We start from the raw sequence: 27,613 nt of genomic DNA on the forward strand, positions 1-27,613 counted from the left end.
AAGTTGGTTTTGTGAGTTTGAAATTGGATGGTAAAATGACGTTGACTGGTTGCAGCACATGTTCGGACTGCTTTGGAAGAGAGAGCAGGACTTATAGAAGCCAATTGAGAAGAACAGTGCCCTTAGAAGTATCTATAGAAAAGGCATGCCACAGAAACAGAATGTCTATGAGACAGAGTGGAGAGACAGAGATGAGTCATTAATTAACATTACTGCTCTATTTTGAATATAATCTAGAAGCCTGGGAGGGGTAGGTGCCTCCGTAGCCAGGTGGGAAGGCGCAGCAGTGCGTAGCACACACTTCTTGATTAGACCAGGGTTCGAGCCCGTCACCACCAAATACGGAGGATGCGGAAAGGTCAGGGAATGATCACCCCATATCCCGGAGCAATATGGCCTTAGTTGCTAATGCTCCTTAAAAAAAAAAAAAAAAAAAAAAAAAAAAAACCTGGGAGAGGTTTTGGGGGCACTGCCCCAGATGTGCGAACAGTATTCCATGGTAGGGTGGATTTGTGATTTGTACAGAGTGAACAGCTGTTTCAAAGTAATGCCAAGAGCGAAAGAGAAAACCCAGTTTTTTAGATGTAGAAGAAGCAATATTTGTAATGTGCTTATGCCAAGAGAGATTAGAAGTCAGAGTAATCCCCAATAGTGATATATGATCTTGCCTAGAAATCGGAGTGTCATCAAAGATAAGCATAGGAGCAGAATCCTTTTTGGTAGATATAAGACAGGACTGAGTTTTAGAAAGATTGAAATCAACTATTTTTCTTTGATCCACTGGAGAATTACCTGGAGATCAGCATTTGCAAAAGCCCCAGCATCTCGAACAGTTAGGTCTGTGTGACTTGAAAACAGAAACCAGTTTAAATTGTGAACATTAAAATCACCAAGGAAAATTACCTCAGGAAAGTTGGACTGGAGAAAGTCAAGTTTCAAAGAGAGGAAGTCAAAGAGTTCCAAATGATTAGCAGAGTTGGGAGAACGATCGACGCAACAGATGAATTTGACAGAACCTGATAGAGATTTTAAGCAAGAGAAGATCGAAAGAGGAGATTCAAAATTATTAAGTCTCTGACAGGGAATATCACAATGTACATATGGACAAGTACTTTCAAAGTGAAAGGAATCATTTAGGGAATAATTCAGAGAACTGAGATGAGCATTGGTTGAATCAACTGATAACTGAGATTCTGTCAGAAAAAGTATGAGATTTGACAGACTAAGTGGAAATGGACATCATTGAGATTAGAACTGAGCCCACATAGGTTGGTGAAATGAATGGGAAAGTGTTTGGGAGGTTTAGATCTTTTCATAGATAATTTGCTGTATTAGTTTGATAATTCATAGTGTATTCAGTAGTATGAAGAGATGGGGGGGACAGGCTGTATGTAGTAATGAAATTATCGGACATGGCATACACATGGTAAGAATATACCCTGTTTGCCAGATAGTGACTGGACAGGGTCCAAGCAGTGTGTATGTGGGGGGGGGGGACACTGCCTAGGCCATGTCATGTCAAGGACATAACATGTCATGTCAAGTCATGTCATGTCAAGGACATAACATGGCCTCGGCAGTGTTTCCCCCCCCCCCCCCACATACACACTACTTGGACCCTGTCCAGTCACTATCTGGCAAAAGAATAGAGGCAGCGAGATTATACACCAGCTGATCTGGAAGCCTCCTAGATAGTTACCAGTAGGTTCAGTCTGGTGTACTAACTAATGGCTGGCCTGGAAACACCGTTGTAGAACTGGACCCTCAAAATGTAAGGAAGATTGTATCTCACCATGATGTCCACATAACCTCAAAAGACATCAATCATATTGCATGATGGAAGAGTTAGGAGAGGGTTTACCGGAGCTTTGCTCTGGAGACTAAACATCTGTTCCATCACTTCATCTCCAATAAGCAAAGTCACATGGACAAGTATTGCCTGGTAACTCGGTGGGGTGGCATTCCTCTCTGTGGTATGGTGTGGGGGCCACACCTTGGCTCCTGCTTATGCAGGTTTACACCTGGGTGGTCACCCACAGTGTGTTGGATGCCATATTTCAGGACTTGCACATGGGGGTTATACCCAGAATTACTATCATGAAGGTGCAAGCAGAGGATTTGGCTGTCACGGACCGACTGGACTTTGTCAAAATTAATTCCGGAGTATTTCCTATCCTAGATTCATTCAAATGGTAAGCTAAACTTATTAGACATGTGTGTGATAGTGATACATAGCTAATAAGTTTTGGCATGTTATCATTTTTCTTATCTACAACTCATGACATATTTCAATATTAAATGCTATTTAAATTAAATTCCTGCCACTTAACACCATATTAGGACTTCAGCCCTCACCAAGGAATCACTCAATTTTCTCATAAGCAATTTGTACAGAAATGCAACTAGTATTAGAGGACTAGAATGCTCTGTTGGTATAAATTTACTGCTGTCTATGGGAACAGTAATCAAAGCATGGAATGCTGTTATTGGAATCAAAATTGGAAACTTTTTCAGGTTACAGTCAGTCCTCGTTTAACACGTGTTTACACTACACGAATTCGATCATACACGATTTATAAATAGGGGAACGATATCTTATATAACACGAACCAAATTCGCTTATGCACGATATACAAGAAATGGCAGTCGAATGCGGAATCACCCCAACTGAACGCAACACGATGGGAATGAAGAGAAGATTCTGAAAATGTATTTATGATTTTTATATCAGTGAACGGGAAACACATTTAACCATAATAACGTAAAAACCCATGCAATTCCAGCTATCGGTATTATCGCAGATGCAATTAGATCGAGTTTACTACCAGTTTATAACAGATTCCACTAGCAGAAACGCAACTGGAAATTATTTTTATTGTTTTATGGTAGTAATCCCCAGAAATGTGCTTTAGTAAAATGTGAGGTGTTAATAGTGTCTCTATGCCTTTATGGTGTGGTTTATTCAGTTGCTACACGCGCGCAGCTTTATGTGCATCAAGCGTGTCTCCTCATTTTGTAATTGTGCTTTATTCCCTAAAAATTAGTAAAATACTTAAAAGGTGTGAAAAGGAAGCAACCTGGTGAAGACACTGCACATTCAGAGAGAAAAAGAAAAGCAATATCAATAAACAGAGGCGGACTGGGTCAAAAATTCTTACCCAGGAAAATTTGTAGTGGCCTCATTCTAGTGTTTATGGCCAAAATCACACCGGCCTTTGGCTCACCGAGGTTCCCCCGGTAAGGCTTATGGCCAGTCTGCCTCTATCGATAGAGAAAAAATATGAAATTGTGAAACGCTTTGAGCAAAATGAGAGACCGCGTGATATTGCACGTGCTACAGGCCTAAATGAGGCAACGCCGAGAATTAGAAAGATGCATAAAAACAACTTTCATAGCAGGAACAACTCAAAGTGTAATTAAAATCCATTAGATTAATACACAAAGATTTGGAAGAGATGGAACGATTTTCATTTGTTTCGATAGAAAATCAAACAAAAAACAAGTTTGCTTACGATAGACGCAAAAGCATTAGCAATATTTTATTATGTAATAGTCGTAATAAAATACACAAGTATTTTATTACCATTATTTATTGTGTTTGGTAATGATTTGGTTACAAATGTGTGTTCAATCTTGGGTGGTCAGCACCTAACCCTATTTTTCCCATAGGGCCTGTTGTTTATATTGCACGATTTTGCATTGCACGGGGGTTTCTAGGAACACAACTATCGTGCTATATGAGGACTGACTGTACTTAGATTTCCACTAAGTTCTGTTGTAGAAAGTGAAAAGAATGCAATTTCTACAACAGAACTTGTTGTAGAAAGTGAAAAGAATGCAATTGTTTTGGGTGATTAGCTCTAATTCAGTGCTGTCATTTCTGTTTTGGATGTAAATAAGTCAGTTTCATTTGATGATTTCATAGATGTTGGTTGCAATATTAAAATTGGTTGGTTGTGTTTAAATGATACAAGGATAATTTCTCAGATACAAACACAAGAAGAACAAGGTGAAACAGAAGATTATGATGATGACAATATAGAAGTGATTAATTAAAATGCCTGCTTGCAGGATATTGTAAAAGGCAAGTATGGTAAATTATATTTGTTAAAAAAAATATATCAATAATCAGAATTTTCAATAATTCAGTTTTTCTTCTTCCTTCATCTTTGTTTTTGCCTCATAAATCAAGAAGTTATAGGGCTGCTACAACTTTATAATAGTTATAAATTGATTATTCTATAAGTAAGATACAGTGCAAGGAAGGCATTAAAATACTTTTTGAACTAGTTTGGAAGATTGCTTAATTAGTTGAGAAATATCATCCAAATAGAATTATTTGAACAAAAGTTAAGTTGTTGGATGAAATTTATCAGTGCATACAGTCCAGTTTAAGGTTCAAGAAAAGAGGAAATAGATTTTTTTTTTAATATGTTAGATAAAACAAAGAAACTGTTTGCAAATAAGGAATGATATTGATCGATGATTTAAAAAAAAAAAAGCAGGGTAGGGAATGACAATTACATCTGCAGGGATTTTAGGAGAATTTGGAGAAAAAGATAAACCTAACAATAATGGGGGGGGGGGAGCTATTAAAAAACCATGCACTCATAATTACAGTAACAGGAGGGAACCTGATAGAAACAATGAGTATAACTGACTACAGCATAATCATTATAGAAATTGATTTTAAACAACTAGTTGATGATACAAAAGTATACAGAGGATTTCAGATTACAAGGGGCATTCATCTCAATACAAGATGAATGCCCCTTGTAATCTGAAATCCTCTGTATACTTTTGTATCATCAACTAGTTGTTTAAAATCATTTTCTATAATGATTATACCGTAGTCAGTTAGCAACAATGGGCAAGCAAGCAACAATGTCCAAAGTCCATCTTACTCTCGAATGTTTAATTAGCCAGATGGACTTTGGACATTGTTGCTTGCTTTTGAATCAGCACACCTCATTCTCTATAAGATATTATAAATCCATAATATTGTATGTATGATACTGTAAATACATGATGAGGTTGCCAGAGATTCGCGGGAACCACCTAGACCAGTGGTGTCAACCTATGGCCCGCGAATAATTTTTATACGGCCTGCGCGGAAAGTGAAGTAAAACAGTATTTTAGGAGAGTCGCATCACTGCGTGTACAGGCATCCAAGCGTCGTGCTCGACTGTATCAAATGTGTACATGTAGTCCAGTGCAGTCATATGTACACTAAATACAGTTATGTACATATCAATCGACGTATGTATGTATTCAATATAAATTAATAACTTGTTCATTGCACTGAACTGTTATTAATTTGTATTGAATTAAAAAGTCATCCTTAAAAATGTTCTGAAAGAAGAAAGTCTATTTGGAGTGTCGTGTTTTTAATCAAAGGTAGACTGGAGACCATTTCTTCATTGAATACAACGAAAAAGCAGTATGTTTGGTGTGTAAGGATAATGTGTTACATTTTGAAGAATATAATTTAAAACGACACTGTGATTCCAAGCATTAATCTTACAATATAAAGGAGTGCTGCAAAAAAGAAAAGTGTTCAATGTTACCAAACAAATTAAGAAAACAACAAAATACACCAAAAACGTATCAGTCAAGAAATTTACATGCTGTAAGTGCCTGTTATCAAGTGGCACACTTGATTGCTTTTGAAAGTAAACCATTCACTGATTTTGAATTTGTTAAACGTTGTTTGTTAAAAGTTGTGGAAGAAATTTGTCTGGAGAAACGAACAATGATACAAGACATTAGTTTGTCTCAACAAGCAATTATGCGAAGAGTAGAAGATATTGGAAAGAATTTGTTCGAAGAACTTTTGGAAAACATAAAACAAATGAAATATATGAATAGGCCTTTAGTTTCGGGTTCCATATTGTCAATAAGGAATATTGCAACTTTTGAAAACACTATATTTATTATAGAGTAAAATAAGGTACAAATAAGTTAAGATGCAAATACAAAACAGGAACTTTCAGGGCAATGTGTCCATTCTTCACACTGGAAATACATTGAATATAGAATGTCAAGATAGGACTGGGCGTGACCATGCATTAGACAAAGTAGTTGAGTGCACGAGGTGGATGAACGTAATAAACAGTGAATGAATCACTAGGCCAAATCAGACATTTGGTGCTGAGAATATGAGGCACGTACATGAAACGTATGCCAGCATTCGTCGCATTGTAAAACAGTTGCCTCTATGATTGTGTGCATGCACACACCTACTACAGTTGAAGACACTACTATATTTGGCAATGTGCAGAGCTTCAAGCCACCTGTGTTCGCAGTAGTTACATGAGTGGTTAACGGGAATTAGAGGGCTGTATATTTTCAAACCTGCTTGTCCCCACACCTTCTGGTGTTGGTACGTGGATGATATTTTTTGCTATTATACCCCAGGGATTGGAAACACAACTGCTGCAACATCTGAACTCCCTGTAATCCTTCATCCAGTTTACCATCAAACTAGAGACAAGCAACACTCTCTCCTCTCTGGATGTTTTAGTACATCACATGGGCCTGCATTTAAAAACTTCAGTTTATAGAAAACCCATGTTTGCAGACTAGTTTACAAACTACAGGTCTGCACATGCCTTAATCATGTACTTAGTACCGCATGTACCTTACTTGCCCGCACAGGGACCAGCTATAGCTCTACAGATGACAGGCTGTTAGGAATTTTGAAGGTAAAAGCTGAACTTTCAAGATGAGGTTATCCAGCTCATATGCTAGATAAATATGATTTACAAGCCCATGAGCTTGTTGCACAGCCTAATCCACCTCATAACAACAAAATGATCCCAACTGCCTACATTCCCTATTACCGGGGCATTTCAGAACAGCTTTCCAGAATCCTGCGCACCAGAAAATTATGATCATTACTTTCTAGCGTGAAAACACCAATCTCTCTTTCTTGCGTTGCAGTAGTTGTTACATGGGTGAAACTGCTAGTAGGCTGCAAGATTGGGTCTCGGAACAGGAAAGGGCCTCCGGTAATCAGATTCCGAACATTCCACAGTTGCCGAACGTTATTGGTCTGAACAGCGTGACCTCAATCCCCGACGTGATGTGGTGATTGTTGACCTCTCACGTAACTACCATACCGTGAACACAGGTGGCTTTGAAGCTCTGAACATTGCAAATGCAGTAGTGTCTTCAACTGTAATAGAAGGTGTGCGCACACACCCAATCATAGAGGCAACTGTTTTACAATGCGACAAATGCTGGCATACGTCTCATGTATGTGCTTCTCATTCTCAGCACCAAACATCTGATTCTGCCCAGTGACTTGTTCGTTGTTTATAATGTTCATCCACCTCGTGCACTCAACTACTTTGTCTAATGCATGGCCACGTCCAGTCCTATATTGACATTCTATATACAATGTATTTCCAGCTGAAGAAGGGGGCACATCGTCCCGAAAGCTCCTGTTTTGTGTTTGTATCTTAACTTATTTGTACCTTATTTTACTCTATAATAAATAACGTTTTCAGAAGTCGCAGTATTGATGTAAATGATACAGATCAACACCTTATCTTTATATGTGGAATTAATGAAAATGATATGTATACAGTAGCTGATCCTCAGATTGGAATTAACTGTATTGTGGATCAAGAAGTTCTCTGTGGGAATGTATTGAATCTCCAACATTTTATGAATGTGGCTATTTCAAATGTAAATTTTATAATATTACATGGCCTTAATCACCATATATTTCAACAGTTCCTTTTAGAAATTGGATCTGAATACGAAGATGTAATTTTACATATTGCAGTGAAAAGATGGCTTAGTCATCGCAAAATGTTATATCATTTCTTTAAACTGCGACATGAAATTTATATTTTTATGGCAGAAAAAGGAAAACCAATAAAACAACTATCAAATATGGAGTGACTGTTTGATGTTACAATTCTTTCAGACATTTCTAGTTATTTAAATGCTCTTAATTGAAAACTACAAGGGAAAGGAAAATTGGTCTCTGATTTCTATGGTGACATCAAATCATTTCAGAATAAGTTATTTAAATCCCAAATTGAGCAAGACAATTTATTTCACTTTGAATGTTGTATCGAGCTAAAATAGAAACGCATATTTCCAAAAAATCGTTGCTCCTTGTGATTACAGTTACTTTTTTTACGAGTTTGAAAGTCAATTTGTTGATGAAAAAGATAAGCTTGTTTGAGAATTCATTTACTTTTGCAGCTGAAAACTACAATTCCAGTTTGCAACTTTAAATTATTGAACTTCAAGCCTAAACATGGTTCAAAAATAAGTTATTGTTATTTGGTTTTTAGGAGCATTAGCAACTAAGACCATATTGCTCATTTGACCTTTCCGCATCCTCCATATTTGGTGGTGATTTGAACCCCGGTCTAATCAAGAAGCGTGTGATACGCACTGCTGCTCCTTCCCACCTGCCTCAAAAATAAGTATATGGACTGCAAAAATAAACTACTTGAGTTCTGGAAGGCTTTCTCATCTGAAGATTTTCCAATGAAAGAAAATGCCATGAAATGGCTACTTTGTTCGGATCAACATATGTTTGCGAGAAATGTTTTTCAAGCATGAAATCAAAGAAATATTTAAAAAGAAACAGAGTAACAGATGAGTATCATCGTTCCATATTGAGAATTGGCGTCATAAATTTTCAACCAAGTTTTGAACAGTTATCTAAAAATATTCAGCGTCAATCATCTCATTAAATGAACATTTAAAAGTAAAAGTAAGGTACAGTAGAACTTTGATTGTCCATCACCCTATTTACCGTCAGTCTCTGTTAACCATCACTTAACCCCACTACACCGTAATGCATTGTGATATTGGCACCATGTGTCAGTCAATCTTTGTTTACAACTCCCTGTATACAGTTGTGCTTTAACCTCTTTTTTTCATATTTTAATAATTTTTATTTAGTAAACCCATTGATGAAATGACAGAGAAACGTAAGCGAGTAGTATCACAAAAAATTTAAATAATCAGTTGTCTAAGAAAAGGTGAAAGTGCTACAAGTATAGCATCAGTTTATGGAATAGGAAGAACACAGTAAATGATATAGAGCATGACGCAGACAAAATTGAAAACCAATTGTCGAAAATGGAAACCACTGATTGTAATGTTAAAAGTCATAAAACAACGAAGCTTGCTTAAAAATGAACAATTGGATACTGCAATATTTCAATGGTTTGTTCAAAAACTTAGCCAAGGAATTCTGTTGTTGGGACCTATAATAATCGAAAAAACCATTGAGAATAAGTTATTTAAATCCCAAATTGAGCAAGACAATTTATTTCACTTTGAATGTTGTATCGAGCTAAAATATAAACGCATATTTCCAAAAAATCGTTGCTCCTTGTGATTAGTAAACCCATTGATTAGTAAACCCATAGTTATGATTAGTAAACCCATAGTTATGATTAGTAAACACACATAGTTGTGATTAGTAAACCCATAGTAAACCCAATAAAAAACTAGGTGGAGATCCTTCTTTCAAGGCTAGCATCAGATGGTTGGACAAATTTAATTTTCGTCATGGTATTCGACAGTTGTTGATCCAGGGTGAGAAGCTAAGTGCAGCTGGAGCTGTAATTTCGGTTTATTGTGAAAAACTACAGAAGGAAATAGCTGATTTAAGTTTGGTTAAAGACCAAATATACAACTGCAGTGGGACTGGTCTTAATTGGAAGGCACTACCTCAAAAGACACTGGCCTCAATGACTGAACATATCCCACTGGGTTATAAGATGCAAAACGATCGCATCACTATAATGGTATGTGCTAATGCCATCAGTAATCATAAATTGCCTTTGGTTGTTATAGGAAAACCAAAAAAGCTTAGATCATTTAACAATATTAATTTAAATGCTTTGCCAGTTAAAGATTTCTCACAAAACAACATGTGGATGAGCCAAGGTATATTTCATGATTGGTTTCATAAAATATTTGTACCATGTGTAAGGTCACATTTGGCATCAAAAGGTTTACCACAATATGCAATGCTATTGATGGACAATGCTTAGCATTGTCCATCAACTCATCCCATACATGTATGTGATTTAAAAAGTGATGATGGCAAAATATCATACCACTTTCTGCCAACAAACACGACATCTCTCATTCAACCAATGGACCATCGCAAAATGTTCATTCAAAAACTTGTTTCTGCAGAAAATAAATTAGATGTGATAGAGTTTTGGAAAAGCTGCACTATAAAAGATTCCATTTTCAATGTTGCTGATGCCTGGAATGATGTTCCAGTTCAAACAATACAAAGAAGCTGAAATAAGTTGTGGTCAGAAATATATTCAACTGATACAGAAACCATTCCAAAAGAAACTGAAATTTTGCAGTTACGTTTGAATGTTCCTGATTTTAAAAATATTTCGATGGAGGAAGTAAATGATTGGTTGCATATGGACGTCAGATGCGAAATTTTAGACGACGATGAAATTGTGCAGAGTGATGACAATTTCGGATGATTCCGAAACTGGAGAAGAAAAAACTGCTACTGATGGAACAACCAACATAATTAGCCACTGTGAAGCTAAAACTATGTTGTTAAAGTGCATTGAGTGGTTCAAAGTACAAGAAGAAGCAGATGCTACTTTTGCATAAAATTCATAACATTGCCTTCCAAAAGGCTCAAGTGGTAATGAAGCAGAAGAAATTGACTGACTTTTTTAGAAAAGAAATTTAATTAAGTAATATTGTTTTCTTTTAAATTTTTTATGACATTACTAAAAAAAAATATTAAGTCAAAATATATTAAAATAGGTATGTATGTAGATATCTGTACTATGATTTTTTTGATGACCTGGTAAAAAATAAATAATTAAAGTTTAATTAAATTTCATTAGGTTATGTATAATGCTTTTAATGTACACTAGGGGGCTTTGCCTCCTGCTCACTTTACTCGCCCATCCCCGTGCACACTTTTCTATGTAAAATGTAGACATATACGAAGTAAGTCAAATCTTTTCTACATAAAAGACACACCTCTTGAAACTCACTCGTAGATATCTAATCAGGAAATGACCTACGTAATTATTTACCCGTGCGTTTGCAGTGCTCGGCATTCTCAAGGGCGAATAAATATCACGGTTAAACACCAGAACGGTGTACATCCTCCAACATGGCGGCAAGCAAAACATTTGGAAAGCAGTGATTGACAAGTTGACTCCCATATTTTGACAAACAGACAGGAACAAATCAGTGACTGGCAGATGCCACTGTTTTTCCTTCCCATCCTAGGTTGATATGCCTAAGGTGTTTTTCCCCACATTTGCTGGTGCCTCCGTAGCCAGGTGGGAAGGAGCAGCAGTGCGTAGCACACGCTTCTTGATTAAACCGGGGTTCAAGCCCGTCACCACCAAATGCAGAGGATGCGGAAAGGTCAGGGAATGACCACCGCATGACCCGGAGCAATATGGCCTTAGTTGCTAATGCTCCTTAAAAAAAAAAAAAAACCAAACAACCAAACCAACCCACATTTGCTGCTTTTTTAAATCAGGAACTCGTTTTCCCATTTTAAAACAGCAGGATGTACGGATAAACGTTCTACCTAAGTTAAGTCCCCCACCTTGGCGACACAAAACAATCAGAAAAGGGAGGTGCCTTCACCTGTCGATTATCACCGCCTTCTCGCTTTCATCGAACTGCCTGCCGGTGTATACTATACTGGACTTCAGCCAATATCACTATGTAATTATTTACGTGCATTTACATAGGTCACTTAGGAAAAGGCCTTTTGCTTTGGATTCAATAATACACAAGGAATATTATTGCATCCGAAAGAGCAGGACTAAAATATTTACAAAATACGAAACCACAGTATATACAAATACAGTATACAATATTCATTCATATACAAAAAACGTTACAATGGAAGATCAAATGGATAGAGAATCACGTGCACGAGGTTGGTGAATGTTATGGAGACAGTTGTCAATAATTAATTGCATTTGTAGTGACATAATTACCTCACTCTCTTCTCCCATTGGCTTGAATATCACTAGGAGGAAAACTTTTTTAATGTATAAATAGATATTTTGTTATCCATCTATTCGGTGCTGTACCCTGACGGACAATCGAAGTTCTACTGTATATTTTAAAAAACAAAAGTAAGTCATATTTTTATAATTTTATAATAAAGTCAAAAAAATAAATCGCTGGCATGAACATAAATTTGTTCCACATAAAAGTGTTCGGAATTTGCGTTTTTGTATATAGCCTGAATATAAAAAACAGTAACATGAAAATAGAACCTCCTTTTACATGTAACAAGATATGGAAAATGTAACACACTATTTTTCTCAAATCACTCAGTTCGGCGCGTGAAACAAATCTAACTTTGAATATGGTCCCTGTACGAGGAAATGGTTGGACCCCAATGACCTAGACAATAAAATACATATATTTTGTATTTGAATTATTCACAAAATGTACCTTGTGCATCTGTTGGGTACAACAGATATGTATGATGTATTAATAAAATTATTTAATTATAATGACTGTATAATAGATCACCATTTCACATGTAGACTATAAATTTAATCAATTTCCCCTCATATGCTTATGTATTATTTATATGAATTATTGTTATTATTTTTAATCTAGCCTGTCTTATTAGACACAAGTAGCATTCAACCAGATCGTATCTTGCTTATGGACACGTTTTTTCACATTGTTATTTTCCATGGAGAGGTGAGGAGTACTTTATAATAATTCTAACATACAATGTAAGATATCATATCTTAATCTAGTTTTATTTTTAGTCATTCTGTATTCATTATAGCTTCTGTTGTTGCATACATAAACTGTTGATTATATAAAAGTAAGTAACCTTTCAGTTTTTCAAAGTTTAAAATTATTTTCAAAAACTGATAATGCATATGAGGTGTGATCAGAAAGTTCTTGGACTGAATTTATTATAGAAAATGAAATACACAATTCAAAACCTTTCAAATATCATCTATCTGCTGGGAGACTGCAGTTTTTTTAATATAACTTTACAAGTTGCATCCTGTTGAGAAGCAAAATATTCACAAAATGTACACAAAAATCGATATGAAATGGTAAAACTTCACTTGGGGAAGCAATCCATGACCACTCAAAAACATTTGAGCAGTTTTCTTGGTTTAAAGATGGCTGAACTTCTGCACATTCAAGTTATCCATTGTCTTCCCACACTGAAGAATCTTTCTCTCTCTCTCTCCCCCCCCCCCGTAATGCCTTTAATGGTAACAAGTGAATGACATTTCATTACATTGCTGAAGAGTTAACATATTCTATGGCATGTAGGCCAAATGATAATTTTAATGAACGTTCTGGATGCTATCACATTCAGCACTCTGCAAAGTACAGGATTCAATTGCTTCTGCACTATAATCCTCAGATGTGCAGAATGACTTATGTACCTCAAATTGAAAAGGAAAACCACTTATAAAGTGTGATATTGGAATTAAAGGAAGTTCCAAATGAGGGGTGCCCCATGGATGCATCAACATGTTGGTGAAATTACATGTTCAGTCAGGAGTTGAAGGTAATAAATTTAAATTTTATTGGGGGGGGGCACAGTCCTGAAACTTTTCATCACTGTGTGTGTGTGTGTGTGTGTGTGTGTGTGTGTGTGTGTGTGTGTGTGTGTGTGTGTGTGTGTGTGTGTGTAAAGATTCATATATTTCACAGAAGCATTCAATAGAAAATTTTTTCTGGCAGTTGATTTCCTGTGCCAGTACTTGGTGATACTGAATTTATTTCCCAAATGGATTGATTGCTGAAACTCCAGGCCTGACCTGGATCTCACTAAGTATGTATGGATGCACTTTTGACTCATGACTCCATCCCAAAATATATCTTATATGAGTTTTGAAATGCTCTTCTGGAAGATTGGCAAACAAATCTGGATTGGGGAGTTGGGGGGCAAAGAAGATGTGACCATTTCTTACTTCCTGAAATATTTTTTTATTTATTATTATTATTTTTTTTCTTCCTGATATTTTGCACTAAATGCCTCATTATACCAGCATAATGATCTACTTCAACTTGGGCTACTTCTTCTTGTATAATAAATTCTATTTTCCATCCCTAACTGCATTGGAAAGTTTTGGAATTGCCACAGATTGCCAAATATGAATGCTACAAAGGATTGGTAGACATTTGACATTTCTGGAAGCCAAGAACTCCATGAATGGTGATACCATACAAGGATATGTGTTGTTATGATGCACATAATCACCAATTTAGAAATAAGGGAGTTTCTGGTGGTTATGTTTACTCAGCCTGCTAAACAGAAATGTAGTATTGGCCAGTACTGTTGTATTAGGTGGCACAAAGTGCTGGTACATACATCAGTAATTCTAATAATTCAAAGAAAAGTTATAACCATTACTTTATGAGGATAGCATGCTACCTTTTTTTTTTTATTTTGGCATTAGAGTTTGGCTGTTTGCTCTCTGAATTATAGTGATGTTTCATTTGCTCAAGTTTCATTTGCTGTTATAATCTTTGCTAAGAAGTAATACAAATTCAAGAATCATTTTCTTCATCTTCAAGCAAACCTCAACAATTGCATGTTTTTGTTCTAGCTTTGGCAATCTTGGTACTCAACACAGACAATTCATATATAATGGTCATGTACTTTGGTATGAATGCCATCCAAAAATATACTTAGGGTATCAGCAAGATTCCTTACCCTGATCTTTCTACTATAGCATGACGTTGATGTTATCATTTACTACAATTTCTTGAATATCCAGGCAACTGGTCTTTGTTATTGACTTATATCCATATTTAAATTTTTAAGCCAAACTTTATTTTGGCCACCACCACCCCCTTGGTTCCATAAATTCAAGCCTAGTGCCTCCTCCCTTACCCTACAAAAAGCATTATTCAGACTAGCAGTTTGCATGATCCACTAAGGAAGATGATAATAACACAATAAAATTAAAAATATTAACAGTTAATTGCATAATTTATTCAAAATCCAATTAAAACTTTTTAGTTTAGTTAATTCAACAAAATTGATGAACTTGATCCAGTGATTCTAGCTTTTCAAAGTCTGATAGTCATTTAGCAAGAGTCTTAGATACCACATTTAATAACTATCACTGTTCAATAAATTCTTAATGCAATGGATAGGCTATGCCAGTTTCCCACTGTCTGGTTTAAAATCACTTAACAGGAGTCTTAAATCACCTTGTTTAATAATATAGAGTAAATTTATTTGCTTGACAAGAAGTTGGATGACCATAATAAAACTAGCATAAAATATTTATATATAACTACTTACCAAACATGCACAAACCTTCATGTACCACACATCACATTAACTAATTTATAAGAAAATCAATAGCTATTACCAGTAATTAGCTTCTTTTGGCAATTCCAAATTGTAAATGTAAACAAAGTGACCAAAGGAAATAGCTTTTAAAGCATAAGAGAAGTAAAACTTTAAATATGATGTGAATAAGATGTTTTGCCCCAGGCTCTAGCCTGGTCAATCATAAATAAGCAATCAACACACTTGGAGGGGAGCCCCATCTCCTGCAGCACATCCCTGTTGTCCCCTTTAACTAATCCCTCTGCTCTTGGAGGGATGGTATTACCCACTTTGGAAAACAACTGGTTTAAACCTTCTAGCTGTGCTGTATAGTTTAGATTCGCTGTAGCTTGTACAAAGCTTTGTAATATCAAAATTTAAGATTATTATGGTCTAGACAAAAATTTCTTCAAGTATCTTTCAGCTTCTTATATTCATTTGGATGTACTTAACTAAAGGATAGTTGTATATACCAGTAAATTAGAAATATTTTAAAGATGCTCTTTTGAATAGCCTCTGCTGAATGTTTTGTGCTCTGCTGTTAAGTACCGTTTATATGTAGGCTATTGAACTTGCAATATCTTCCTGATAAAAAAAAAAAAAAAAATCCTCTAATTATGGGAGGTTATAAAATTTACTGTTATAATTAGTTTGCTGCTTGTCAGTCTTTTCATATGGGGTTATATGATCAATGTTAAAAGTTGAATAATTATACTTTAATGAATTCTTTAAATTCACACTCGCATGCTGCTTTCTGTTGGTTGATGCATTATTTAGTGGCATAAGGGTTAGCCATTTTCTTGTCTTTTAAAGAAGGCTTAGTTACTTATTACAGTTGTCCCCCACTATAATGCTCTGTATTTTTTGATACCCTTTCTTAGAGTTCCACTCTGTTTCACTGGAATAGTGCTGTTCATTCCAAATGCATTGAGCACAGTTATACCATTAGATGGTGTTTGGGTGCCTAAAAAGCCCATTGAAAAAAAAATTAATGCCTTTCAATTCGATTTTTCAACTGCAAATCACAGTACTGCCTTTAAAGAAATTCTTTGATTTATCAACTTTGAAACAATATTATTTCTAATTAGCTGAAGTTTATTGAAGTGTTGTTTATAATCTTGTTATTACACTCTGCTTGGTAGCACCTTTCAGCAGTCTTGTTTTCAGTTTAGTTTTGGTATGTATTTTTTATATGCATTTATGCACATAAAAAATATGTACCAAAACTAAACTGAAAATAGCTTCTGCTTTTTAAAATGGCCTCAAATAACATGAAGAAGGAAAAGCAGCTATTGAAAAAAAAAATTTTGTTAGAAACTAAATTGGATATTGTAAAAAGACTGGGTTCAGGTGGGCAGTAGATTTACTCTTATTATTTAATGGTTTTGAGCAATTTGAAAATGAAATAAATTTATTTATATACCTAAATTACATCATTTTAAGGTAAGCTTTCTTGCATTATATTGAACATATACTGTATTTATTTTTTATCACATAATTTATGTGAAAGTTTATATTTAAAGTACTAAATGTTTCTGCCTATATTTAATATTGTTATTAATATAGAGAAATGGCACTTTAAAATCAGCCAGAAACTCTAGTTGCACCAACTGGTTAAAATTATTTACATTGTTTTAGAATAAATCCCCACCCTTAATGCTCTGTTTTCATAACACCAGTTAAGAGTACTAAGCAGGGAAACCTGGTTTAATTAAATGAAAAGTGAAGTCTTTATTATAGGTTAGGCAAATGCTTTTGTTATATTGAACAGTTATTTTATTTTATTCCCCCCCCCCTTTTTTTTCTGTATTGAATAGTCTACCTATGGATAGTTTATTTATTTTTGAATTTGCTTTCTTTATTTTACTGTATTAATAATAATTTGATATATATATATATATATATATATATATATATATATATATATATATATCTCAGAGTACTGAATTATTATTAATACAGTAAAATAAAAATAATTATTCTAATGTGGCTGCCAGTTCTCTGGATTTAAAATGGAGAATCTGCCTTTTTACTCTTGATTTGACCCTTCACCATTTAAAAGAGATTCTCTGTCTTTTCTTTTTTGCAAAAAAAGTAAAACTACATTAAAATTGTAATTTTTTAAAAAAAATTGTGAATTTTTGCATATTTTCCTGCAGAATAATAGCATTCTACTTGTGTTGTGCAAAGATAATTAACAATGTCTTTCGGTAAGATGTCAAAGAAATATGAAGTTAAAATTCAGAAGACTTATACAAGGAATCCTCGCTTTACATGGTTAACATATCCTGTGAAGATGCCGTGTTAAGTGAAAAATATGTTAATTGAATATAATAACCAATGTAAACTACTGTAATTCTTCCAACGGGCTTTCAAAATCCTTACTAAATTTTTTTTTAAATAACTGTTTTTACAGCCAGTATAACTATAAAAGAGAACAAAGATTTGAAACAATTCTGTGTATTATGTAGTTCATATACATAATTTACTTCTGTAATAAATATTTGTCCAAAGTAGTTTGCATGCTCTTTTGTTTCCTTTTCTCTGCATATGTCTCACTATAGCAGCTCAAATCATTGTCTATGTTTTGGCAGATTTGTATGCTGCGATTGAGGTTAGGGTCAAAATTCATAAGTTGGTGTTTTAAAATTTCAGCAGTACAAAACAATTCTTGGAATTACTTTAAAGTGATCTCCTTCATTGCTGGCCGACCGGGCTAGCCGAGTGGGTAAAGTACCTGCCCGGCAACCCAAAGGTCGCGGGTTCGATTCCCGCCTCGGGCTTGGATCAAAGTACTGCAAAAACCTTGGGAGGTGCAATATGGCCACAGAAGCCGATGCGCCAACAAACTACCAAATCAAAAAAAAAAAAAAAACCTTCATTGCTGCATTTTCATCCTTGTTGCAGTCATTATCTCCGTGTGCACGTTGCTAATCAATATTAAAGAGGTCATTGTCGCTCAGTTCTTCGGAATGTGAGTCTAATAACTCCAGAACATTTGTGGTATCTACTTCATTAAAGCCTAGTTCTTGTCCGATGTTTGCTATTTCTTCAACAACAAGTTACTTGCTGACTAAAGCCTACGAAATCATTTGCACAATAAGGCAGAAGATTTTTCCACACAGCTCTCATGTTGCTCAGTCACTTGATGCCATGACTCATGAATATTTTCAATCACATTTTTAAAGCTATAATTTTTCCAGAACTCCACAAGTATAATCAGCTTGTTACCCTTGGTGGCTTGAATTGCCTGTTCAAAAGTATCTTTTCAGATAATAGACTTTAAAAGTTGCAACGATCCCTTGATCCATAAGCTGTAAAATTGATGTCTATTCTGTGGTAAAAATATTACCTTCACATTTTCACATAAGTCACCTACTGCAGGGAGATGGCCAGGGGCATTATCCAAAAGCAACAAAGCCTTAAAACTAAGATAATTTTCTTCAAAATACTTCTTGACTGATGGACAGAAATAAGTGTTGACCAGTCTTCAGAGACAGGCTTAGTCACCTATACTTTCTTATTGGCAATCCAAATGACTGGCAGTGCTTGCTGGCTGTACCCTCTGAGTGCTATAGGATTTTGAGCATGGTTTACCACGCTCAAAATCCTATTTCAATCCTATTTGAAATCTCCTTCAGCATTACCACCCATTAAAATTGTTATTCGATCTCTTGACAATTTATAACCAGGTACAGATTTTTCTTCTTTGGCAAGAAAAGTTTTGGAAGGCATTCATTTCTAAAATAATGCTGTTTTCATTTCTAAAATAATGCTGTTTCGTGCACATTGAAAATTTTCTTGTTGTCATAGCTGCTGCCTATAAATTTTTTGAAAAACTTCTTCATGATCTGCACTTACAGATTCACCTTGAATTCTAACATTGTGTAATCCAGTTCCTTTTTTTTTTTTTTTTTTTTAATGATCAACCCAGCCTGAACTACCAACAAAACCTTCACCTTCTGATTCGTTGTCTTCTTTCAACGTGGAGAAAAGGCTTAAAGCTTTCATTTTATTGCCACAAGTGCTAAGCAGGATTCGTTTTTTATTGCAGTCTTATATCCAAATTGACAAGAGTCACTCCATTTCAATAATTTTATCACTTTGATTTCTAGTGGACTGCACAGCCATTGAAGTTGACACCACTTGACCTTTGTTCTTATATTCATTAGCTTGTTTCAAAATTATTTGCATCATTCATTCCAAAAGCACAGCCGATTTCGGTCTTCTTATCACCGTTTAATTATTTCAAGTTTTTGTTCTAAAGTTATAACCTTTCGTTTCTTTTTAGTACAGGCACTCTATTTCATTTTTCCTTTTATCCATAGTTAAGGGTTAAAAATAAATTAATTTTTAATATAAAAATGCTTGTGATAATAACAGAGCAGAGAATTAACATGTGGTATACAACAGTGGGCAGGAGCAGCAGTGCGTAGCACACACACTTCTTGATTAGACCGGGGTTCGAGCCCGTGAACACCAAATACGGAGGATGCGGAAAGGTCAAGGAATGACCACCGCATATCCCCGGAGCAATATGGCCTTAGTTGCTAATGCTCCTAAAAACTAAACAACAACAACAACAGTGGGCAAACAGCTCACTGACAGCTCACTTGGCAGATCGACACGTACAGAAGGCAAATGCATTCGCTCATTCTGTCTCCATGGAAACCTGCGCAGAGGTGGCATATGAAGTTTGTGTGTGTCATTTGAATAATTTTCTAGCAATTATTGTGCAGCTATCTGGAAAACAATTGTGTTAAATAAATTTTTGTAGCAATTTATAAACCATGCTAATTCAAAAATCGGAATTGTGTTAATCGGAAATGATTCTGTATTCAGGATTTTTCATGTAATGCAAATCTGTAAAAGGTAACATATTTGTCTTGTGTACTATTTGTAAATGCAGTTGTTGAATTTTAGGTGTTGGTAAATGTAGTGTAATCAGACAAGTGCAAACAAATAAGTATAAGATAGCATGCAGTGCATAAAAAGAAATGCAGAAATAGAGGTAGTATTTCATGGTGGTAATGAAGTCATAGGGAGCTGAATGCAACTTTTGTCATAGGTCGTAATTGTCTTCAGAGTTGTGCTGATTGTGCAGGCATGTTGTTCAGAAATGTTTCCTAATAATGAAATAGCAAAAAAATTATTATGGAATAACAAAAAAAAAATTTTTTTTTTTTGGTGAAAATATGGAGATAGGGAAAGAAAAGGTGGTAATGCCTCTGGTTTATTCCAAGCTATATTCCACTATGGTGATGTTTTATAATAAAAACATAAAATCAAAAACAGCTTACTTACAATGCCAGTGTTGGAAGCCAATTATATAGGGTACAACTTTGAACAACATAAATGCATTTGGGATCTTTCAAACTTCTGACACTTTGTAGTCACGATGCATCTATCATGATAGGCCTGAAAACTGGAGTAGCATGTGTATTAAAAAAGAAGATTGAGCACTTAGTAATAATAGCCTATCTTTGTCATCTTATTAATTTATGATGAAAAGGAAACTGCATGTCTTCCTATAAAAGTGAGTGAATATTTGGTAGCGTAGACATTTACTATTGTCTAGAAAGAAGTGTTAAATGGAAAGATAAATTTAATCAGTTCCACTGAAGTAAAAAAGATTTTTAAGTGAGTAGGGTGACTGTCATTGGCTAGGCTGATGGAACAGTGACTGCCTTTAAAATGCTATTTAAAGAAGAGGCTAGAAGTAGTAAGAAAAGTTATCTGAGGATCTTTTCAGAGTTACCAAATTGAAAGGTACAACAATTATTATTTGGTTTTTAGGAGCATTAGCAACTAAGGTCATATTGCTCCGGGGATATGCAGTGGTTATTTCCTGACCTTTCCGCATCCTCCGTATTTGGTGGGCACAGGCTCGAACCCTGGTCTAATCAAGAAGCGTGTGCTACGCACTGCTGCTCCTGCCCACCTGGCTACGGAGGCGCCAAGGTACAAACAAACCCTAACAATCACTGGATTTGATTTGGCTGTGGATGACACTGACTCGCATCCATATCTGGTTTGTGGTCTGAAACCAGTTTTGAAAGAACACAAATTAGTGACCTCCCTAAGAAAAAGAACTTCTGAATTGCAAACTTCTGGTGAAAGCAATCCCTCAAGCCAAGTGTGCTGGTAATTCTGAGCACATTATCCTCACTATACAAAAAGTGTTCATATTCCTCTCTTCTGGCTTCAATAAAGCAATTTGCTTGTTTCTTTTAAATGTTATGTCAACATTTTAAAATCTGAACATAGCTGTTCAATTGACTGCAACTTGGGTCATTACTCCTAGATATGTTGAAGAATGTGATGCATAAATTTTTTTAATAACAGTTTTCAAATTTTTCATTTTGGAAATTGATTATCCTAGCAGACTGAACCAGAAAAATGATTTTGACTTAGTTGTTGTACTGAAGAATGTTAAACAAGAGGAGACGGTTCTGTTCTTTTGCTCACTGAGAAGTACTTTATTGCTGCATGTGAACACATGGTACACAAGTTCCCATTGAAAAATTATGTTCTTATAAATGACAAGGTAATACAAATTTCAGTGATTGACAGTACATCATTTTCATTGAAATTTTTTGTGAACATGTTTCCAGTACTTCTAGGTTGTTAAAGGTAAAGAAACAGATGGGGCAGTAGCTATCATGAAGTAAGTACGAATTAATGTAAATTTGTCCTTCTGTCCTTCGCCAGGAAACTGATAGGTGTACAAGAAAGCGTTAAATATAAAAAAATTATCCCAAGTCATTCTCAGCATTTTAATAATCCCTCATTGTAGTGCTTGAGTGGGAAAGAATACTCAACTATGTGAAAATAAAGAGTTCTGATCTCCTTCTAATGAAGGTTTGGAAATGCTCTTAACAGCCAGTCTGAATAACAGTGCCATTGTTATAAACAAAACTGATTCAGCATTTCTAGGGTTGACACTGACTTGTATCTAAATGCAGTAGTATCTTGAAGCAGTCAATGAGTTGATGTTTAATAAAAAATCCACACAGAAATCTACAGATAGAAAAATTTAGTGTTTTGTCAGTGAAATTTAATTTCTAGTGCAATATGGACTTTACAGAAATTTCCAGCTTTTTGAAAATCAAAAGTTGGGCAAATGTGTTCTGATACTTATTAGCAAATGAACATTGCATTTTATCATAAATTGAACTTTATTTACTCAAGTTTTTTGTTCCGTTGCTATTATAAAAATTTCATTTTACTTATTAAAAAAAAAAACCACTAAAGTGTATCAAAATTCCTTTTTCTTTAAAAGTTGAAAGGTTACTTTATTCTGCTATTTGTTTATTCTTAAGACTATTGCCCAGTGGAGAAAATCAGGTTATCAGAATTCTCCTGAACATGAGAATTTCCGACAGCTTCTACAAGCACCAATAGATGATGCTCAGGAGATACTTCAAGCCCGTTTTCCCATGCCACGTTATATTGATTGTGATCAAGGTGGATCTCAAGTATGTATAGAGAGAGAGAGGGAGAGAGTGTGTGATGTTGGAACAGATATATAGTTATTCCACTTGTAGTTTGAACTATTTTTTCATTGGATTCATTTTATAAATTGTTTAGAAATGTAAATCCTATATAAGTTTAAGCCTTGGGTTTCTACATATTGTCCCATTGTTTAATTAAAGATTTTGACACTCTCTAATCCAGTGGTTTTCAACCGGGGTGCCATGGCACCTTAGGGTGCTGCAACAACACATTCCAGGGGTGCCACGTAATTTGGGTTTAAGTTACTTAAACTCATTATTTTTTAAAATTTGTTTTAAAGGTGTACAGTATCTTTTTAATTTTGTGGTGATCTATAATTTATGTTTACTTAGTACCTCTATATAAAGAATAAAATTATTATATACTGTATATATATAATTTGTATTATGAAATGTAATTTTTATAATTATATTATTGTAATAACTCATATAACATATATATTTTTTAATATTTTACACACACACACACACACACAGAGAGAGAGAGAGAGAGAATCGGATCTAACGAGCAGAAAATTGAGTAGGGGTGCCGCAAAATAAAATAAATTAAATAAGGATGCTGTTATTAAAAAAAGGTTGAAAACCACTGCTCTAATCTATTCTGTGATGTTAATTTTTAGGGTGAATATAAAACAAAAACAAGCATTTGTTCATAACATACCTTTTGCTTTACATTAGAAGTAACACCCATGCTATTTCTTTGCAATTACCCCTTCTCAATGTACATCTTCCACTGATTCACCAATACTGTGATGCAATTTGCATGGCACTGGTGGATGATGAAGAAATAATTTTTTTTATTGGTTTCCGAACCATTTTTGCACTGCACATTGTCCCTTGTGGTTAGTGTGAGAACGAGTTCCACTCCCAAAGCAGGTGATCATAATTTGGTTTAAAGTCTGGTAAGTATGAGTTTCATAAAGATCCTCAGTGCCATTGTACATAAATTGTAGGGCTGGCACAATGTCTGCTAATAAAATAAGGTTGGAAAAACTCGGCCTGTCATTTGTGAAATCAAGTTCATGAACTTGCATCCATTGCTGTTAGAATAATATTTCGCAAATTGAGGAACAACCGAAGTCTTTCCATAATGACATTGCTCTTGTTATGGCACTATCTTTATAAATAACTCCACTGCTGTAAATAAGCAGCACTACTCCTAAAGGATGTGTAAGGCTACTTATCTGAAATGCAGGGCCAGTCCACTGTCACTCCCTTCCCAGTTGGCCATCACATCAGTAGAAGGTGGAAGAAAAGAATGACACCTGACAATCTAGTGATGATTAAACTAGTAACATTAAACATCACAAAAGGGGAACATGTAAATTATTAAAATAAAAAAGTATAGAGCTTTTCTAATCACTTATTAACTTAGATGTTTATACAACATATGAGATCATTTACCTTGTGCATTAAATCTTCACTGGATTGCCATGTGCAGAATCGATTAGGGCCCACGGTCTCCAACTGCTAAAGAGAAAGTGTAAGAAAAGACTGGAGATGGGAGTAAGTATAGTATTACTTATGAAGATTATCCTAAAAGTAAGGTAAGAAAGCTAACTGTGACAATTCTACTTCTTACATAGTGGTGAGTACTAGTGGAAGTGAACTGGCAAACCTCATTCTTACCTGAAAACCCCATTGCAGTTCATGTGCACTGATGCATGTGGATGCACTGTTCAGTGAAATGACTGTCAAAACATAGTCAAAGTAGAAACTCCACTTTTTTTTTTAATTTAAAAATATATGTGACCTGCAGTTTAATGTAGAGGTATATGACATTAGTGTAATGACTAAGAAGCAGGTGTATTTCTGATACACTGCAGGGTAGTTTTGGTATTTGGCTGAGTCAATAACTGTTAGCAAGAAAAGTATTGCAGAAAGTAAAAGTGAAAAAACTTTTTTTAATGTAGACTAGTGAGTGGGCTTTGTCCCCTGCTCACTTTGCTCTCCAATCCCCGTGCACACTTTTCTACATAATATATAGAGGTATGGTGGAGTAAGTTAAATCTTTTCTATGTAAAAGACACCTATCGAAATGCACTAATCGATATCTAATCTAATATATATAAGGAAATAGAAAGTGTAAGAAAAAACTATAAAAAGAAAAATTGTGTGAATGTTGAGTGAATGAAAGTTATTATTAATTGCATGTTCTGTCTTAGTCTCTTCGCTGGACAGACTGATGGCCATGCAGGCCCTCAGGGGCCTCATGGTTATCCAAGCTCACACCATGATATAGCTTTTCCTAGCTGGCATGGTGTGGGATGCTGACACTGTCCATTAGGGTAACCCCCAGGCCAGTGTGGGACAGAGCTTCAAAAAGCATGCTCCACCATAGGAATCTCCTTCCTTATGTTCTCTTATTCCTACCACCTGGGGTGGTTGTCTCCTTCCCCCACCCTGGGTGGGTCCCTACCCCCTTTTGCATGTGCCTTTTGCCTTTTGAAAGTGGGTAGTGGGGTAGGTTTCCCTACCCCACTACCCACTTTCAACTCCCACCCTCTGGGCCAGAATGGGTGTCTGTACCAGGAGTTCCCTTACTGTCTACCCTTTCAAATCAGGCAAGTGCCTCAACTATTGTCCCCTCTGTTCTCTACTCTTTTTATCCCACCCTTTCCTGTCTCCTTTCCTATTTATTTTTTTTTTTTTCTTTGGGTTCTCCTTGGGTGCCTAGGCTACACCAAGGTTCACCCCGCCAGATCTTTTTTCGCTCCTAATGTGTCCTGGCCCACCTCCGCAGGGCAGTGATGGAAACTGGGGATGTTAGTGGCTCTCCATGGTTAAATGGAGAGCCACTAACATCCTAAATGGTTACCAAATGAACTAATGAGACTCGTGACAGAGAAGAAAAATGCATGGGATGCATATAAATTATCAAGCGACTCAGAAGCCTATGGCAGATATAAGCTAGTCTGTAATCAGGTCACAAAGGAGGTTAGTTGATGGTTCAACTGTTGATGATCCTGCTCAGATAGCAAACAAACTGAATGAATATTTTGCATCTACATTCACACATGAGGAGTTAAGGTTTGAAAATGGCAGAAGGTTATCAAATTGTAGCAGGGTGCTTAATGATTTTGTAATAACTGAGAGCAAAGTGGAGGAGAAATTGTTGAAGTTAAACATAAGAAAGGCACCTGTGGTGAATGGGATCTATCCAGTTATATTAAAGGAGGTGGTAAAGCAACTAAGCAAACCCTTAGCCATAATTATGAGAGCATCCTTGGACTCAGGGGAGGTCCCCACGGACTGGAGATGTGCAAATGTATCACCAATTCACAAAGGGGGATCGAAGGGTGACACGAGTAATTACAGCCCAGTTAGTTTAACTTCTGTTCCTGGTAAAATAATGGAGTCACTGGTTAAAGATGCATTGCAGGATCATCTAGACAAGACTACAGCAGTAATTCAGACACAGCATGGATTTGTTAAGGGAAAGTCTTGTCTGACAAATTTGATAGGATATTATGATGTGGTTACAAAGGAACTGGATGCAAAAAATAATTTGGATTTCAGGAAAGCTTTTGACACTGTTGCGCATGGAAGACTATTGTACAAATTGGAGCAGAATGGTATTAAGGGTAAGTTGCTACAATGGATAAAAGGATGGCTGAGTGGGAGAAGACAGAGGGTGGTAATCAATGTTTGCTGCTCTTTGTGGACTAATGTTATTAGTGGAGTCCCACAGGGTTTGGTGTTGGGTCCACTGTTGTTTTGTATATTTATCAATGATGTTAATGAAGGTATATCAGGCTTAGTGTCGAAGTTTGCAGATGATACAAAGGTTAGCAGGGTTGTTAATGACAGTAATGGCAGTGTGCTACTGCAGCAGGATCTAGAAAATTTGAGCAGTTTAACATTGACAAATGCGAAGTACTACATATGGGTAGAAGTAACCCCACAGAAGCGTACCAACTGTGTGATACTACACTTAAGGTGGTAGAAAATGAAAAAGACCTGGGAGTAATTGTGCAGTCAGATGTGAAGTTTTCTGAGCAATGCAGACAGGCTACCAGGACAGGTCATGGTGTTTTGTCAATGATATATAGGAATTTTGCTAGCAGGGAAAAGGAGGTGGTTGTCTTTCTGTATAAGGCAATGGTCAGACCACGCCTTGAGTACTGCGTACAGGTCTGGAGGCCTCATTTTAGGAAGGGTGTAGATTTGCTTGAGCGTGTACAGAGAAGGGCAACAAGATTGGTGAGGGGAATGAAGGGATCCTCTTACCAAGAGAGGCTTAAGTTCTGCAAATTGCAGTAGCTGGAGACTAGCCACCTGCGTGGTGATCTGATTGAGGTGTATAAGGCCTTGAATGGGTTGAGCACGCTGAATTCTGATGAGATCCTTCCACTTGTTCAGATTACGAAAATGCCTTTAGCCATTGTGTGGTTAATTGTTGGAACAAACTTCCATGTGGAAGTTGATAGGTTAAATAAATTTAAGGAGGAACTGGACAGTCATTTGGAGGGAATGGTGTGATTTTTTTTTTTTGGCTGATGCTGCATAAGCTCATACACTTGCTTTCTTGCATCACATGCCACAACTACTACTAGTACTACTTCACAAAACACAGCTAACATATACCCTGGCTTTATGCAGAGTATTGTATTCTACACAGAGTTGGGAGAGACCCCCGGTGCCACCAGACAATAAAAACTGTCACTATGATCAATATCTAATCAGAAAATGACCTATGTAATTATTTACCTGCATTTACATCGGTCACTTAGGAAAAGGCCTTTTCCTTCGTGTTTCATAATGC

General features: G+C 35.8%; 1 protein-coding gene across 3 annotated transcripts in view; it reads left to right on the forward strand.

Moving 5' to 3' along the window:
- The window catches only part of Sec23 (transport protein Sec23), a 250,336-nt gene that overhangs the window by 183,567 nt on the left and 39,156 nt on the right, over positions 1–27,613 (forward strand). For all 3 annotated transcript variants that reach the window (XM_090376546.1, XM_090376548.1, XM_090376547.1), the window contains exons 18-19: positions 12,631–12,717; positions 22,657–22,812. In XM_090376546.1, coding sequence (XP_090232672.1) covers positions 12,631–12,717; positions 22,657–22,812 — 243 coding nt within the window. The remainder of the gene's footprint in view (positions 1–12,630; positions 12,718–22,656; positions 22,813–27,613) is intronic.

The sequence above is a fragment of the Mastigoproctus giganteus genome, chromosome 6 (genome assembly GCF_048544385.1).
Source record: "Mastigoproctus giganteus isolate SK-2022 chromosome 6, ASM4854438v1, whole genome shotgun sequence".
Classification (NCBI taxonomy): Eukaryota; Metazoa; Arthropoda; class Arachnida; order Uropygi; family Thelyphonidae; genus Mastigoproctus; species Mastigoproctus giganteus.